General features: G+C 49.5%; 1 protein-coding gene across 6 annotated transcripts in view; it reads left to right on the top strand.

Moving 5' to 3' along the window:
* The first annotated feature begins 12,826 nt into the window (after positions 1-12,826).
* RILPL1 (Rab interacting lysosomal protein like 1) overlaps positions 12,827-18,071 on the top strand; it is a 35,628-nt gene continuing 30,383 nt past the window's right edge. For 2 of the 6 annotated variants that reach the window (XM_066371119.1, XM_066371120.1), the window contains exon 1: positions 12,829-13,695. In XM_066371119.1, the coding sequence (XP_066227216.1) occupies positions 13,387-13,695 (309 nt within the window). In that variant the 5' untranslated portion in view covers positions 12,829-13,386. Of the gene's footprint in view, positions 13,696-18,071 lie in introns of all 6 variants that reach the window. The other 4 variants (XM_066371115.1, XM_066371118.1, XM_066371116.1 and 1 more) reach the window with 3 other exon arrangements.

The raw sequence follows: 18,071 nt of genomic DNA, 5'->3' as shown, positions 1-18,071 counted from the left end.
TTGACCTCCCTTCACCCCGCAAAAATCGACCGAGAAAGGATGGAGGCGGATACGTACAGACTGAGAGGGGGCACGAGGGAACCTCCTGGGATGCTGGAATTGTTGTTCATCGTCACCTCAATAAAGGGTACATGAGTGTTTCCTTTTTTTTTTTTTTTTAATCAGAATGTAGATTTACGACTAATGCAGGTTATTTTACTGTTAAAAAAAAAAAAAAAAACTTTTAAATTTGTCCAAACCCGCTAAAATTAGAATCCTCTCAGTCCCTCAGTCTCGCTGCCACACCATATCCCCTGAACTCTTGCCAGCTGCTAAAACAATTTTTCCCCGCCCTCTGCTTCCTGACATACTCCTACTCATCCCTCAAAATCCAACTCCCCTGTCTCCTCGTTTTTTCTCTGAAATGTTCCTGCCAAGTGTTAGCCCAGGGGTCGGGAACCTATGGCTGGCGAGCCAGATGTGGCTCTTTTGATGGCTGCATCTGGCTGGCAGACAAATCTTTAATAAAAATAATAACGTTAAAAATATAAAACATTCTCATGTATTACAATCCATTCATTTTCTACCGCTCATGTTCATGGTTGCGGGTGGCTGGAGCCAATCACAGTTGTCCTCCGGGACAACACCAAATTTTTGGATAATACGTAACGTACAGGGGTTGTTGTACGGCTCTCATGGGAATTACATTTTAAAATATGTGGCCTAATGGCTCAGCCAAAAAGGTTCCCGACCCTTGTGTTAACCCCTTCCTCTGTGCTTAGAACGCAGATTTGTGCCTCCTAGGTTATAGTTATTCACCAGTCTGCATCCCTCATGAGGCACCATGTATCTGCTGTGCTTTTTTTTTTTTTTTTTTTTGTATTTTTCTGAAGCTGGAAACAGGGAGAGACAGTCAGACAGACTCCCGCATGCGCCCGACCGGGATCCACCCGGCACGCCCACCAGGGGCGATGCTCTGCCCCTCAGGGGTGTCACTCTGTTGCGACCAGAGCCACTCTAGCGCCTGGGGCAGAGGCCAAGGAGCCATCCTCAGCACCCGGGCCAACTTTGCTCCAATGGAGCTTTGGCTGCGGGAGGGGAAGAGAGAGACAGAGAGGAAGGAGAGGGGGAGGGGTGGAGAAGCAGATGGGCGTTTCTCCTGTGTGCCCTGGCCGGAAATCGAACCGGGACTTCTGCACGCCAGGCCGACGCTCTACCACTGAGCCAACCGGCCAGGGCCTGTGCTCTTGTTCCCACAAAAGACCTCACTCATGACACAGTAGTTGAGTTCTTGGAGCTGGCCAAGGGGGTGAGGAGACCTGGTCTTGCACGGTAGCTGTGTGACATCACTGTGTGACATCACGTCATTACATCATCTCTTATCTGTAAAAGGGCAGAACACCAGATGCCTTGCTTATCTGATCAAGTCCCCAATATCAGATGACACCATGGCTGTGAATGGGCTGGGCAAGTTGAGCGATCGTCCTTTCAAGACACCAGTCAATAGGGGGCAGTGGTGGACCGAGATCCAGTTTCCCATTTATGGTGTCCACAAATAGGTGCAGCTTACAAAGATGAAGACTTCCTGGCTATGACAAGGTGTGACTGAACCTGAGAGTTGTAGGAGTGGTCCCCTAGTGGCTTCCCCTGGCAGGTCAGTTCTGCAGTGTTATTCTGGGAGCCATCACTGCAGGAGGCTCAGCCTCCAGCTTGCTCCTCCAGCCTCACCAGCCCATTTATACGTCTCTACTTCCCTGTATTAAGTCTCTCTTGCCTTAAAATACCTACAGAGGTTTCCTATTAAATTGAATTAAAGTGATAGACAAGCCTTTTTAATTTTTTTTTTTTTTTTGTATTTTTCTGAAGCTGGAAACGGAGAGACAGTCAGACAGACTCCCGCATGTGCCCGACCGGGATCCACCCGGCACGCCCACCAGGGGCGATGCTCTGCCCACCAGGGGGCGATGCTTTGCCCCTCTGGGGCATCGCTCTGTTGCAACCAGAGCCACTCTAGCCCCTGGGGCAGAGGCCAAGGAGCCATCCCCAGCGCCCGGGCCATCTTTGCTCCAATGGAGCCTCGGCTGCGGGAGGGGAAGAGAGAGACAGAGAGGAAGGAGAGGGGGAGGGGTGGAGAAGCAAATGGGCGCTTCTCCTATGTGCCCTGGCCGGGAATCGAACCCGGGTCCCCCGCATGCCAGGCTGATGCTCTACCGCTGAGCCAACCGGCCAGGGCCAAATTTATTTATTTATGTATATTTTATTTATTCATTTTAGAGTAGAGAGGGAGTGAGAGAGAGGGAGAGAGAGAAAGGGGGGAAGAGCAGGAAGCATCAACTCCCATATGTGCCTTGACCAGACAAGTGCATGGTTTTGAACTGGCGACTTCAGCATTCCAAGTCGACGCTTTATCCACTGTGCAACCACAAGTCAGGCAGACAAGCCTTTTTGACTTCCTAACAACCCAAGTCTGTAGAGAAGCACCAAGAATAATTCTGTTTTAATCCAGAAGTTAAAGATGGTCATTTTTGCCTGACTGGTGGTGGCACAGTGTATAAAACGTCAAGGTCCAAGGTTCGAAACCCCGAGATCACTGGCTTGAGCACAGGCTCCTTCTGGCTGGAGCCCAAAGTTTGCTGGCTTGAAGCCTAGAGGTTGCTGGCTTGAGCCCCCCAAGTCAAAGCACGTATGAGAAGCAATCAGTGAACAGCTAAAGTGCTGCAACTACAAGTTGATGCTTCTTGCCTGACCAGGCGGAGGCACAGTGGATAGAGCATCGGACTGGGATGCAGAGGACCCAGGTTCGAGACCCCGAGATCGCCAGCTTGAGCGCGGGCTCATCTGGTTTGAGCAAAGCTCACCAGCTTGGACCCAAGGTCGCTGGCTTGAGTAAGGGGTTACTTGGTCTGCTGTAGCCCCACGGTCAAGGCACATATGAGAAAGCAATCAATGAACAACTAAGGTGTTGCAACACACAACAAAAAAGTAATGATTGATGCTTTTCATCTCTCTCCGTTCCTGTCTGTCTGTCCCTGTCTATCCCTCTCTCTGACTCTCTGTCTCTGTAAAAAAAAAAAAAATAAATAAAATATAAGTTGATGCTTCTTATCTCTCTACCACTCTCTTCCTTAAAAAAAAAAGTTAATTTTCATTTTTGAACCAATTAAATAATAAAATTAGAAAGGCCCCATGCCAACTTTGCTTCATTGATTCAGGAAGGAACGTAACCTGGTACAACCACTGGGGAAAAGTTTGTCAGTTTCTTGGAAAGTTAATCGTCCACCTCCTGTGCGGCCCAGACAGCCCACTTCTAATTGTTTTCCCCAAAGAAAGGAAAGCACATGTCCTTACAGAGATTTATATGTGAACCTTCACAGTATTTTAATTAGGCAAACAATGGAAACAACCCAAATGTTCAACAACAGGTAAATGGATGAACAAATGTGGTATGTCCATACAGTGGAATATTACTCAGCAACAAAAAGAAATGAGCTATTTATACCCACAACAATTTGGATGAATCTTAAAATCATTATGCTGAGTAAAAAAAATCCAGACCAAATAAAGTACATTCAACTTATTTGTTTTTGATGATTTTCTTTTCTTTTTTGGGAAGGGGAAGTTTGAGAGAGGCAGAGAGAGAGAGACAGACAGGAACATGGAGCTGCTCCTGTATGTGCCCTGACCGGGGAATTGAACCTTCATGCTCCGGGACGATGCTCCAACCACTGAGCTATCCAGCCAGGGCTGTTTTTGACGATTTTGAGTCAAGCTGCTGTGCACATTGTTACCCCGCTCCTGTTGGGAGCAGACCAGCTGGGTCAAAGGGGAGGCGTTCATTTCAACTCAGTAGGCTCTGCTAGTCAGCCAAAGTGGTTTTACCAATTACTCTCCTAACAGCACTGAATGAGGGCTATGACCTTCACAAGTCTGAAAACTGGGAAAAGGGCAGTGTGGTTGATGTGTGGAGAAGAAAGAAGGGCTCGCTTCCTGCCCTAGCCCCCAGAGGACAATGAAATCACGGAAGGGATTGAAGTCGGCAAATGGTACGGGCGGGCGAAACTACACATTAGAAGGAGGCTGCAGGTGGAGGACCGCAGGGCTGAGGGCTTTGCTGTCCAGAGTGTGAGCTGTGGCCCGCAGCCAGCCCACCTCCGTACTGCCCAATTTAGAGGTGGGGATGGAGGCGCTGAGCGGGCAAGTATGTAAGATGTTGGCCACTCACCTCTCCTAAAGTTGAAAGGACCAAAAATTAGATGTTGGCACAGTAACATTGTTTAAAATAGCCCAAACCAGGAAATAGCAGGAATGTCTGTCAAAGGAGAAATGATTAGGTACTTGACAGGATGTCCATAAAACAAAACTAAACAGATATTTAAAAGAACGAGACAAATATTATCTATTAAATAAATAATGTGGCCTGACCAGTAGGTGGTGGTGCAGTGGATAGAGCCTCAACCTGGGTTCGAAACCCCAAGGTTTCCAGCTTGAGAACTGGCCCACCAGCTTGAGCATGAGAGGCACCGACGGATCATCAACATGATCCCCTGGTCGCTGGCTTGAAGCCCAAGGGCGCTGGCTTGAGCAAGGGGTCACTGGCTCAGCTGGAGCCCCTGGGTCAAGGCACATATGAGAAAGCAATCAATGAACAACTAAGGTGCTGCAACTACAAGTTGATGCTTCTCATCTCCCTTCCTGTCTCTCTAAATACATAAATAAATAAACATATAAATAAATAACGTGGTAGGTCTGTAATATACTGAGCTGGCAAACAATTACAGGGTATTACTAAGTGAAAAAAGCAAATTGCATACTAATATGTATGCCGTGTTTCTAGATTTTAAAAAATCTGTGTTTAACTATATATGCATATTCTCAGGAACAAAATCAAGAACAGCATGGGCTCAACTGTCAACAGTAGTTACCTAGGAGTAGAGATGGGGTGGGAGGAATTCCACTCAATACCTAATTTTGCAAATGGTCAGGTTATGGGCACAGCAGACACAAATCAGTTCATCCGCCTGCACCCCTCCTCCCACCCTCACTCCAGGAGTCACAGCTCACACCATTCCCACTCCGTGTCACAGTCTCCTCAGCTCCTGACATTTCTCATGGTCTCAAGTCTCAAGATCACAGGGGCTGAAATAATAGCCTCACCTCCTCCATTCTACCCACCCGCAACCCTGACTGCCTGTGATTGCTATTCTGGCTTCTCATTTTCCCCCACCCCTCCTTCTTTAATTTGACGAACTTGAGATGGTCATGGACAGTTTTGATGTCATGTTTACCTCTTTAAACACCAGAAATGCCGCGTGAGATTCGGCCAACCCAGCATCTGGGACCAACCTAGGACATGGGGGGGGGGGGGTAGTGGTCCATAGAAAGGACTTATGAGAGATGTAAAGTAGGTAAATTGCTTACCTTTCCCCCACGTACCCCACCCCCACCAACACCCCCTTCCTGCTGCTGCACAGTCCGGAGCGTCTAGTTCCACATATTGCAGAGGACCCAGCAACCAGTTGAGGGTTCTTGCAAAGCCAGGCCAACTCTGATAATATTCCTCCTGGACGTTGCTCTTCCTCCTTTTCTGCCTCACTTCCCTCTCCCCTCATTCTTGTATCCCTGGTGCTATACTCTCTCAGAAAGCATGAGCTCATGCTTTTTTTTTTTAGGGAACCTATATAAAAGCAATGGTGGTTTGTTTGTTTTTTTATTCTTGAGACATTTTCTTTACTTAAGAGCTCAGAATTTCAGTGGATGAGACCGTGGAGGCAGAGCAGCACTATCAGGTTCATGTAACAGAACGGAAATTCTGCCCAGACTAGCATTGACAGGGAACCTCTTCCGGTAGAGACAGACATTGAAATTCAGAGAGCGTGCCCCATGCACTTGACAGAATCTCGTTGCTACAGTGAGAGCTTCCTGGGCTCCCAGATAGATTTTGGGAGCCTGACTGTATCTTCGAGGGAGGCTATCAGGTTGAATCAATACAGAACATGCTCTGAATCTCACGCGGCATTTCTGGTGTTTAAAGAGGTAAACATGACATCAAAACTGTCCATGACCATCTCAAGTTCGTCAAATTAAAGAAGGAGGGGTGGGGGAAAATGAGAAGCCAGAATAGCAATCACAGGCAGTCAGGGTTGCGGGTGGGTAGAATGGAGGAGGTGAGGCTATTATTTCAGGTTAAGTCCTTGGGATCCAGCCCAAGGGAGGAGCTAAGTAGAGCTGGGCAAGAGACTTCTCGGGCTCCCGAAAAGTAGGGATACTCATAAAATAGTCTATCTTAGCTTGGGGTGCTGTAGCAAAAACACTACAGTCCAAGTCCTTTATAACTTTTTTTTTTTTTTTTTTTTTTTTTTTTTTTCATTTTTCTGAAGCTGGAAACAGGGAGAGACAGTCAGACAGACTCCCGCATGCACCCGACCGGGATCCACCCGGCACGCCCACCAGGGGCGGTGCTCTGCCCCCCAGGGGGTGATGCTCTGCCCATCCTGGGCGTCGCCATATTGCGACCAGAGCCACTCTAGCGCCTGAGGCAGAGGCCACAGAGCCATGCCCAGCGCCCGGGCCATCTCTGCTCCAATGGAGCCTTGGCTGCGGGAGGGGAAGAGAGAGACAGAGAGGAAAGCGCGGCGGAGGGGTGGAGAAGCAAATGGGCGCTTCTCCCATGTGCCCTGGCCGGGAATCGAACCCGGGTCCTCCGCACGCTAGGCCGACGCTCTACCGCTGAGCCAACCGGCCAGGGCTTTTTTTTTTTTTTTTTTTACAGAGACAGGGTCAGAGAGAGGAATGGATAGGGACAGACAGACAGGAACGAAGAGAGATGAGAATCATCAATCATCAGTTTTTTGTTGTGATACCTTAGTTGTTGTTTTTTTGTGTTTTTTTTTGTGTGTGTGTTTTTTTGTATTTTTCCAAAGCTTGAAACGGGAGGCAGTCAGACAGACTCCCACATGCGCCCGACCGGGATCCACCTGGCATGCCCACCAGGGGGCGATGCTCTGTCCATCTGGGGCGTTGCTCTGTTGCATCCAGAGCCACTCTAGCGCCTGAGGCAGAGGCCACAGAGCCATGCCCAGCGCCCGGGCCATCTCTGCTCCAATGGAGCCTTGGCTGCGGGAGGGGAAGAGAGAGACAGAGAGGAAAGCGCGGCGGAGGGGTGGAGAAGCAAATGGGCGCTTCTCCCATGTGCCCTGGCCGGGAATCGAACCCGGGTCCTCCGCACGCTAGGCCGACGCTCTACCGCTGAGCCAACCGGCCAGGGCTTTTTTTTTTTTTTTTTACAGAGACAGAGTCAGAGAGAGGAATGGATAGGGACAGACAGACAGGAACGAAGAGAGATGAGAATCATCAATCATCAGTTTTTTGTTGTGATACCTTAGTTGTTGTTTTTTTGTGTTTTTTTGTGTGTGTGTGTTTTTTTGTATTTTTCCAAAGCTTGAAACGGGAGGCAGTCAGACAGACTCCCACATGCGCCCGACCGGGATCCACCTGGCATGCCCACCAGGGGGCGATGCTCTGTCCATCTGGGGCGTTGCTCTGTTGCATCCAGAGCCACTCTAGCGCCTGAGGCAGAGGCCACAGAGCCATCCTCAGCACCCGGGCCAACTTTGCTCCAGTGGAGCCTTGGCTGCGGGAGGGGAAGAGAGAGACAGAGAGGAAGGAGAGGGGGAGGGGTGGAGAAGCAGATGGGCGTTTCTCCTGTGTGCCCTGGTCGGGAATCGAACCCGGGTCTCCTGCACACCAGGCCGACGCTCTACCACTGAGCCAGCCGGCCAGGGCCCACCTTAGTTTTTCATTGATTGCTTTCTCATATGTGCCTTGACCGTGGGCCTTCAGCAGACCGAGTAAGCTCTTGCTCAAGCCAGCAACCTTGGGTCCAAGCTGGTGAGCTTTGCTCAAACCAAATGAGCTCACGCTCAAGCTGGTGACCTCAGGGTCTCGAACCTGGGTCCTCTGCATCCCGGTCCGATGCTCTATCCACTGCGCCACTGCCTGGTCAGGCTACAGTCCAAGTCTTTTATAAACTCAGACATTCATTTCCCATGTTTCTGCAGGCTGGGAAGTCCAAGATGGAGGCCCAGGCAAATCCAGTGGCTGGCGAGGGCCATCTTCCTGTTTCACACATGGCCAACTTTTTGCTGTGATCTCATATGGCAGGAGCTCTCTGGGGTCTCTTCCATCAGGGTACTAATTGCATGCTTGAGGGCTCTGCCCACAGGACTTCATCACCTCTCAGAGGTCCCACCTTCTAACACCACCACGTTGGGGGCTATGATTTCAACCTACGAATTTGGGGGACCACAGACATTCAATTCATACATAGTCTATGGCAAGCTGCGTAGGAAAGCTATACTCAAGTGGCCCAAAGTTGCCTCTCAGAGCCTACTGTGGTTTTTTTCAGGGCCCTGTGGTCTGATTTTCCAGGAAGCAGTGACTTCTCCCTCCACACAATCACTGCTTCTCTCTGCCATGTGCCCAGCCCAACTTGCTCACAGAGTGAAGAACAGTCTGTCATCTGCCCACAGTTCTTCCTCCTGCCCCTAACTGTGGGTGGTCCCCGGCACCCACTCATGCCCCCTCCCATTTCAGCTGTTGGTGGCATCAAATCTCTCTATTTTATTTAATTCATGGCTGAAACAAGACTTGCGGTCATCCCAGGCAAGTGGGTTATTTGAAAGCAATTCACAGACGTAATTTCCATTTATTCTTAAATATCTTAGGAAGCCTACACTCTTTAACTAGTTGTTCCTTATTAATGGAGAGAAGAAGAGGAGTGTCATGTGTGTGGAATGGATGAAGAAAGAGGCCCTCTAGTGGAGGGACATTTAATTCCACTTTATTGTTTCCCAACATTTCTGCTCTAAGCCCAAATTTGCATGCCTGCCTCCAAAAGTCACCTGTTGGTTCCTGCTCAGCATCCCTTTCTAAGTTTGATTAATGAAACAGTTTGAAACTAGAGAGTGGTGATTGCACAAGCTTGTGAATATACTAAAAGCCACTGAATTTACATATTAAAAGGGTGAATATTATTGCATGTGATTTATATCTAAATAAACATTAAAAAATGAATTCTCCCCTGCCGAAAAAGAAAAAAGAAATGCTAGAAGACACTACTACCAAATAAGCTGAACTTGAATCAGATCACATCTCTAGATCCAACTATCAGTTTACAGAAAATTCAGAAAACAGAGAAGCATGTTAAAGGACATTATAGTGGTAAAATTAGCAAAATCCAGATTGAGAATCTCTACAAGACAAAAAATCCTGTTTCATCAGCAAATAAATGTGAAGGCTAAAAAATAAAAAAAGAGATAGAAGATGAAAAGAGAAACTAAGAAACAGCTCAACCAATTGCAATATGCAGATATTATTTGGATCTTGAGCTTAAAAAAAACTAAAAAATATGAGACAATGACATCTTGAACACACTGCATATTTGATATGAAGAAATTACTATTGATTTTTTTCAAGTGTGATAGTAACAGGTGTCCTTACAAGAGATACAGAGAGCCTGCCTGACCTGTGGTGGTGCAGTGGATAAGTCGTTGACCTGGAATGCTGAGGTCCCGGGGTTCAAGACCCTGGACTTACCCAGTCCAGAGAAGACAGACACATAGGAAAGAAGCATGTAAACACAGGCAGAGATTGAGGCGATGCAGACACAAGCCAAGGAAGCCAGAAGTTGGAAGAAGCAAGACAGGACCCTCCCCTGTTCAGAGGAGTGTGGCCCTTCCAACAAGTTGATTTCAGATTTCTGGCCTCCAGAACTGTGAGAGAGAATAAGTTTCTGTTGTTTTAAGTCACAAAGTCTGGGTGAATTTTTTACAGTAGCTACGGCAAGCTAATGCCCCTCCCTGTCCCTGACTTAGGATGAGGATAAGATGTCCACTTCATAGGGCTGCTGTGCACAGATCTGACCTGGGTTTTAGCACTTACCAGCTGCCTGGCTTTGGACAAGTTATTTGAGATCTCTGTGGTGAAAAATTAAAAAACAAAACACACACACAAAAACAAAACAAAACATCAGTTTAAATTTCTGGTTACAGTAGATATCCATAGATCTAAGCCACCTAACAAAATCTCAGTTTTAAAAAGTGCCCTTGGAAAAGGGTTTTTGAGAGCATTAGTATCTTTATTTTACAAATGAGGAAAATTGTCAGGCTAAACTGATGTTTTTTAAAAAATATTAATTTTAAAACAGACACATTATGCCTGAGCAGGCAGTGGCACAGTGGATAACAAATCGGACTGGGATGCAGAAGGACCCAGGTTCGAGACCCCGAGGTCACTGGCTTGAGCGCGGGCTCATCTGGTTTGAGCAAGGCTCACCAGCTTGAGCCCAAGGTCGCTGGCTTGAGCAAGTGGTCACTCGTTCTGCTATAGCCCCCCCCCAAGGCACATATGAGAAAGCAATCAATGAACAACTAAGGTGCCACAATGAAGAATTGATGCTTCTCATCTCTCTTCCTGACTGTATGTCTGTCCCTATCTGCCCCTTTCTCTGTCTCTGTCACACACACAAAAATAAAATAGACACATTATAATGTAAATTTTTTTAAAAAATAAAAATAACTTTGTGGCCTGACCTGTGGTGGCGCAGTGGATAAAGCATAAAGCAGGAATGCTGAGGTCGCTGGTTTGAAACCCCGGGCTTACCTGGTCAAGGCACACATGGGAGTTGATGCTTCCTGCTCCTCTCCTCCTTCTCTTTCTCTTCTCTTTAAAATGAATAACTAGCCTGACCAGGCGGTGGCACAGTGGATAGAGCATTGGGCTGGAATGCGGAGGACCCAGGTTCGAGACCCCGAGGTCGCCAGCTTGAGCGCGGGCTCATCTGGCTTGAGCAAAAAAAAAGCTCACCAGCTTGGACCCAAGGTCGCTGGCTTGAGCAAGGGGTTACTCGGTCTGCTAAAGGTCTGCGGTCAAGGCACATATGAGAAAGCAATCAATGAACAACTAAGGTGTTGCAACGCGCAGTGAAAAACTAATGATTGATGCTTCTCATCTCTCTCCATTCCTGTCTGTCTGTCCCTATCTATACCTCTCTCTGACTCTGTCTCTGTAAAAAGAAAAAATAAAATAAATAAAAATAAAGTAAAAGTTTAAAAAAATTTATTAAAAAAAATGAAGCTCTGGCTGGTTGGCTCAGTGGTAGAGCGTCAGCCTGGCGTGCAGAAGTCCCGGGTTTGATTCCCGGCCAGGGCACACAGGAGAGGCGCCCATCTGCCTCTCCACCCCTCCCCCTCTCCTTCCTCTCTGTCTCTCTCTTCCCCTCCCGCAGCCAAGGCTCCATTGGAGCAAAAGATGGCCCGGGCGCTGGGGATGGCTCCTTGGCCTCTGCCCCAGGCGCTCGAGTGGCTCTGGTCGCGACAGAGTAACGCCCTGGATGGGCAGAGCATCGCCCCCTGGTGGGTGTGCTGGGTGGATCCCGGTCAGGCGCATGAGGGAGTCTGACTGCCTCCCCGTTTCCAGCTTCAGAAAAATACCAAAATAATAATAATAATAATAATAATAATAATAAAAGAATAACTAAAATTAAAAGAAAAATAAAAACTTTTCCCCAAAACAAACAAAAAAAAGTACTGAGAACAGTGGCATTATTTATAGTTTTGCAAGTCTCTAATGTGTAGCTCATTATAAGAGCTGGAGGCTCAAACCTGCTTCTGCATAGTCTGTGACATGCTGTTACGTGTTACATGAACATCTAGCCTCTCGTTCCTATATGGCTGGCAAAAGGGACAACCTCCCAGCGACCCTGTGGATATTGAGGAACCCCAAGAGTCATTGGGCCACACTTTGAGAACCCATGGAGTAAGGAATAAATGAAGAAATATTTTGAAAGCACTTAGAATAATGTCTGGCACATGGTAAGGGCAAACATTGTATGTTTTTTTAATCAAATATAAACCAAATGCCCTATCTGTTTTAAATGTTTTAAGTTTTAATCGACATGCGCCAGGTTGGGGTAGGCTCCCAGGGCGTTAAGGATTTTTTCTGCCTTCATGGAGTTCCTTACTCGGCTGGGAAAGGGGTCTGTATAACCACACCGTTCCAACTCAATTAGCTAAATGCAGTTTTTTAGAAGGCAGCCGGTATGGGAGTGCAGGAAGGTCCCCAACCCCTGCGTGAGGGGTAAGAATAGGGGAGTTGCTGTGGGCTCAGGAAAAGCCCTCGTGGTGATGGTGGTGGGATGTCTGATAGCCGAGTGAATTTAACCAACTAAAAAGGACAGGGGGCTTGGGACAAGAAAACTCGTGCTGAGACCCAAAACCCGGCCTCGCCTCCTCTGTCAAGTGGTCTATCACAAGGAGCCAGCTGCTAATGTACGTGACTCGGCGGGCGGGGCAGCTCCTGGGGCAGAGGACCCCTCGACCAGTTCGCCCCTCTCCGAGGTTTGGGGGGGGGGGCTGCTCTACCGGTGCGCAGGGCCCGGCGCAGCCAGGTCCGCCTGTGTCGGGGTTGACGGGGAGGGTCTGCGGGCCGAGGGTGGCGGTCCTGGCTTCCTCCCCAGGATAGACCCCATCTGGAGTTCACCTCACGACCCCTCCATTTCTCTCCAATGCAGAGGCCGGCCTCCCGACGCGACAAATCGTCCTACGACAAGCGACAGCCCTCACGGTCGCCACCGCCCCCTCTCCTCTGGGCCAACCTCGACCCCTCCCGGGCGGGCGTGGGAGAGGAGGAGCCAGGACCCTGCTGGAGAAGGGGCGGTGCATCGGGGCGCGAGGCGGGCGCGGGCGGGTGGGGCGCAGGAAGGTCGGCCCGGCGGCGGAGCCGGGGTCGTGGGGCTGCCAAGTAGGCGGGTGGGAGGGGTCGTGCCCGTGGGGACCCCAGGGCGCCCTCGGGCGGCAGGCGCTGGGCGCGCCCCTTGCCAGGCCGGGGACGGGGCGGGGCGCGCGGCATCCCTGCGGGGGGAGTCGGCCAGCCGACCTCGCCACCGCCAAAGTTTCCTGGAGCAGTGGCGGCCGCCCTTCCTTCCCAGGCCCTGGGCGTGGGGGCGACCTTCGGGCCAGAACATCTCCAACCAGCGGGGGTCCATCTCCAACCAGACCCCGCGCCTCCATTGCACCCAACTCAGATTCCCAACTTGGGAGGCGCCGCGGGCCTGCGCACGCGCGCCTTCCTCACCTCCTCCTCCTCGTCGTCCTCCTCCCCCCAGTTGGAAGGAGGATCCGGGCCGAGCGTGCGCGGAGACCGAGACCCGGCTCGCTGACCCGGCTCCCGGCCCGCCGCTACGCCCATGCCGACGCCGGCCGGCCGCCCGTTGCGCCCTCGCCCGAGGGCCAGCTAAGCGCGGGCAGGCGGGGCAGCGCGAGGTGGGCCCGGCCGGGCGCTGCCCTGGACAGCGGCAAGTTTGGGAGTTGCACTAGTTTGCGGGGTCGGAGAGAGGTCGGGCAGGGGGCTATGGAGGAGGACCGGGGGTCAGCACTGGCGGCCGAGTCGGCGCTAGAGAAGAACGTGGCGGAGCTGACCGTCATGGACGTGTACGACATCGCGTCGCTGGTGGGCCACGAGTTCGAGCGGGTCATCGACCAGCACGGCTGCGAGGCCATCGCGCGCCTCATGCCCAAGGTCGTGCGGGTCCTGGAGATCCTGGAGGTGCTGGTCAGCCGTCACCACGTCGCGCCCGAGCTGGACGAGCTGCGCCTCGAACTGGACCGTCTGCGCGTGGAGAGGATGGACCGCATCGAGAAGGAGCGCAAGCACCAGAAGGTGGGCAGCGGCCTCAGTCATCCCATCCGGGCAGTGGGGCCGCTGGGACCATAGGGCCCATCAGCACTGGGCAAACGTATTTGTATACAGGGACTAGATGAGAAGAGACCCAACTGGATGACAGACGAAGGGAGGGAGGCCCCTGGCCTTTTTCTTTCCAGCCAGGGGCAACTGTCATATACCACCCAGAGAATAAGGGCAGCACTTTGAAGTCAGTCTGGAGTTCCAATCCCACCTTTACCATTTAATAACTTTGTGACCTCAGGTGAGTTACTTAACCTCTCTGTGTTTTATCTTCTCACTTGTGAAATAGTGATCAGAATGGAACCCAGCTTATAAAAATTATATGGGATATTAACTAAAGTGCCTAAATAATATCACTTTAAAAAAAAAATGAAATCAGCTTCCTGCCTATTAATGTTACCCAAGAAGATGTGATGTCAGGCCCCTTTTTTCATTTTATCTTAGAACTCCCCCCTCAGAGAGCAAGGGGGATATGACTTCCAGCCACTGAGCTCATTGACACCCCCCCCCCGAGTTTCTGTGTTCCTACTTACAAATCGCTTGCCAGGGTTCCTTCTGTTTATTAACCGCTGCTCTGAGGTGCTTTCCCTGCCTTGATTATATCTTGAATTCTCACAGAACTCTGTGAGGTAGGAATTATCTCCATTTTACAGATGAAAACACTCTGAGAGGGTGTGTGTGGGAGAGGGAAGATTTACCCCGTTAGTGCTGAGAGCCCCATCCCCAGTGGAGATATTTCTAGAATTTCTTCCCACCTGTTTACATTGAGGGAAGAAGTTGATTGGGGGTAGATTTAAAGCTAAGCCTGGAGCCCTCTGGGATTGTGAATCAGGGCTTTCCCTCTGGGCCAGGAGTCCAGATGAGGTGCCTGAGGAAACGGAAGTGGGAGACGGTGGTTTCCCTGTGCAACCTCAGCGCAGGAACACTCCTGTCAGACCCTTCCGACTGAGAATAGGAGGAAATGCCTTTCCTTGAGAGATCAGGGTGCCTGACAGGCTCTGGCTTGCTGTGTGGCCTCAGGAAATACACTCAACCTCTCTGAACCTCCTTGGCAGGCCACCACCTATTGCGCAGGTACTCTGAGGTTGGAATGTGTTCATGGAAAATAGCCCAGGCTGTGTCTGCAGTCCTAAAGTGAAGATAGGCGATGGGTGGTTAAGGGCACCAGTGTTTGTGAGGTTGGACTGTGTTTGTCCTCATAGGTCCCTAAGCCCTGGGGTCAGGAAGGAAACTCAAGCTCCCAAGAGTCAGGCAACATTCCCAAGATCACTGGGCAGCTCGAAAATGTTCCAGCCCTGTAATTAATATCAGGATTCCCAGGAGCAGGGACGCTGGAGCTAGATAGCCTAGTTTCTTTCTTTCTTTTTCTTTTTTAATTTTTCCATTGGTTTGAGAGAAAGAGCGAAGAAGGAGGAGAGAGAGAGAAAGAGAGAGAGAGAGAGGAGCATCAGCTCTTCGTTGTCCCACTTAGTTGTGCACTCACAGGTTGCTTCCTGTATATACGCTGACCAGAGATCGAACCCGTGACCTCAGCGTGCTGGGAGGGTGCTCTATCCACTGAGCAACCCAGCCAGAGCCTAGACAGCCTGATTTCAAACCCTAGAGTTCACAGGCTATGTGATCTTGGGCACGTCACCTAGCCTCTGTGCCTCCATGTCCTTAGCTATAAACAGGGTAATGACAGTGCCCATTTTGTGGGGTTGTGATGAGTGTTATAGAAGTTCACATAGGGAAGTGACTCAGGACAGAGCCTGGCTAGTTGGGAGGGCATGGTAAGGGCCAACACTGTGTTTAGGCCTGGAGAGGCTTCCACTGAGGTGCGCACTCATAGGCTGATGTGGGAGACCCAACCCCATACCCCATCTCAGGCACCCCTGCTCCTACCCCTCCACCTCTCAGGGAGGGAAGGGATCTTTGAAATCTGTCATGCCTCTTACTAAAAGGGACCAAGGGGCTTAGCCCAGGTCACAGAGAAGTCCTGGCACCCATGTCCCTGTGCCTGGCTTTTCATTCTTCAGCAACTAGGCTGGAAGGCATCTCTCGGGGACAACAGAGGCCACTAGGCCTGGAGTCGGATGGAATTCCCAGCCAGCTGCACTTGTCACTTCTGGAACTCTGTCAGCTAGGAAGTAAACACCAGTGTGTTTGGAGGCAGGGCTTGTTAGTAAACACTGAGGATGAGTCCTCATAAATCAGAGGACAACATCCTTTTCCCCACCTGAGCCCTGGACTCCTTTCCTTGTGTCCTTGGAAAATCAAGAGAGAGTTTTCTGATTTCTGCCACACACACCCCCCCCCCCACAGTCTCAGAGGCTCTTCCAGGTATTATCTCCACAAATGTGAAAAATGTCCTTGATCTCTCTTTGACCCTTCCTCCCTTCTTCCCTCCCTTCCTTCCTCCCTTCCTTCCTTCCTTCCTTCCTTCCTTCCTTCCTTCCTTCCTTCCTTCTCTCCTTTTTTCCTCTCCTCCATGTTCTGCCCAGTTACTGAGTCTGCAACCCCACTGTCAAGCCACAGTGTGCTTCGTGCCCTGCCTCCCAGGTGACATGTGCAGAGAGAGGAAAGAAGAGCTGGGTCCTCTTCTCTGGCAGGGGTAGGTGGCAGGGGAAAGCAGGAAACACACACAAACAGTTGTTAGAAACAGTAGCTGTGTGGGTACAATGGCATGTCATGTACATAGCATATATTGTTCATTTATTCATTAAACAAACATGTTTATTAAATACCTACTTATGTGCCTAGCGCTGTTCTGGGAGACAGAGGTGACCCCAGCAGATGAGGTCTTAGCCCTCAGGGACCCAAGTTTCTAGCACAGTGCTGTTCCTTAGAAATGTAATGTGTGTGGCTTATCACGTTCATGAAAAGACACAGATGAGGCCTGACCTGTGATAGCGCAGTGGATAAAGTGTCGACCTGGAAACCCTGGGGTCACTAGTTCGAAACCCTGGGCTTGCCTGGTCAAGGCACATATGGGAGTTGATGCTTCCTGCTCCTCCTTTCTGTCTGTCTGTCTCTCTCTCTCTCTCTAAAATGAATAAATAAAAAATATTAAAAAAAAAGACACAGATGAGGTTAATTTTAATAACATATCTCAACAAACCTAGTCGGTCCAAAATATGAGAGTGGGCAAAAGTAGGTTTATAGTTGTGAGTGACATTCTGCTGCATTACTAGAGGTATTGTAATAATCATAGCCTACCTGTCTTTTTCCCTATGAACAACTGTAAACCTACTTTTGCCCACCCCTGTATTATCTGAATGAGTAATCAATGTAACAAATTACTTTTATTGGCACATTGTATTAGTTTCAGGTGTACAACATAACGATTTGATAGATGTATACATTGCGAGATGATAGCCAGAACCAATTTAGTTAACATTCATTACCTCAGGCAGTTACGAAACATATTAGGTATTTTCCATTCTTTTATTTTTTTAATTTACATGTTTACTTTTTTTTTAATTCATTTTAGAGAGGAGAGAGTGAGAGAGAGAGAGAGAGAGAGAGAGAGAGAGAAAGGGGGGAGGAGCAGGAAGCATCATGTGCCTTAACTAGACAAGTGCAGGGTTTCGAACCAGCAACCTCAGCGTTCCAGGTCGACACTTTATCCACTGCACCACCACAGGTCAGGCTTTTTTTTAAATTTAATACTATGTCTTTAACTCTTGCTACCCATTTCAATTCAGACCAGCCACATTTCAAGTGATCAGCAGCTACATGTGGCTTGTGACTATTCTATGGGATAATGCTATTCTAGTGTGAGGAGATGTCTTTTTGTTTTGTTTTGTTTTTTGTTGTTTTACGTTTTTAAAATGTCAGCTTACGACAAATGCCATGAAGAAAACGACACAGGGAGATATGAAAGGACTGGCCAGGGTAAGGTGTAATAGATGGGGCAGTTGTGAAGGCTTCCCTGACGAGGTGACATCTGAGCTGAGATCTGAGTGAGGTGTGGGAGCCAGCCACAGAGAGATTGGGGGCAGAGGGGCATTGTAGGCAGAAACCACAGCAAGTGCAAAGGCCCTGAGGTAGGAGTGAGCTTTGTGTGTTCAGGGAACACAAAGAAGTCCAGTGTGGATAGAGCAGAATATGTGAGGAATGAGGGTGGGGAGGGAGGTCAGGGAGGTGAGAGGTCTGGTTATGTTAGGCCTCAGGGCCAGTGTAAGGAGTTTGAAGACTGTTATTGCTGAGAGAAGGCAAAGAAGGTGATCAGTCTGGGGTGACTTCCTGGAAGAGGCTTTTCAGTTGGTATGGAGTTAGGATTAAATTCTCCACAGTCAGCTCAGAAGCAGGAACAGCTGCCCCAGTTCCATGTTAGTTCATTCGAATAAAGAACAGAAGTGAAAGCTGAA

The sequence above is a fragment of the Saccopteryx leptura genome, chromosome 2 (genome assembly GCF_036850995.1).
Source record: "Saccopteryx leptura isolate mSacLep1 chromosome 2, mSacLep1_pri_phased_curated, whole genome shotgun sequence".
Classification (NCBI taxonomy): Eukaryota; Metazoa; Chordata; class Mammalia; order Chiroptera; family Emballonuridae; genus Saccopteryx; species Saccopteryx leptura.
Note: the sequence above shows the minus strand (reverse complement) of the source record. Positions and strands in the feature narration are given on the sequence as shown.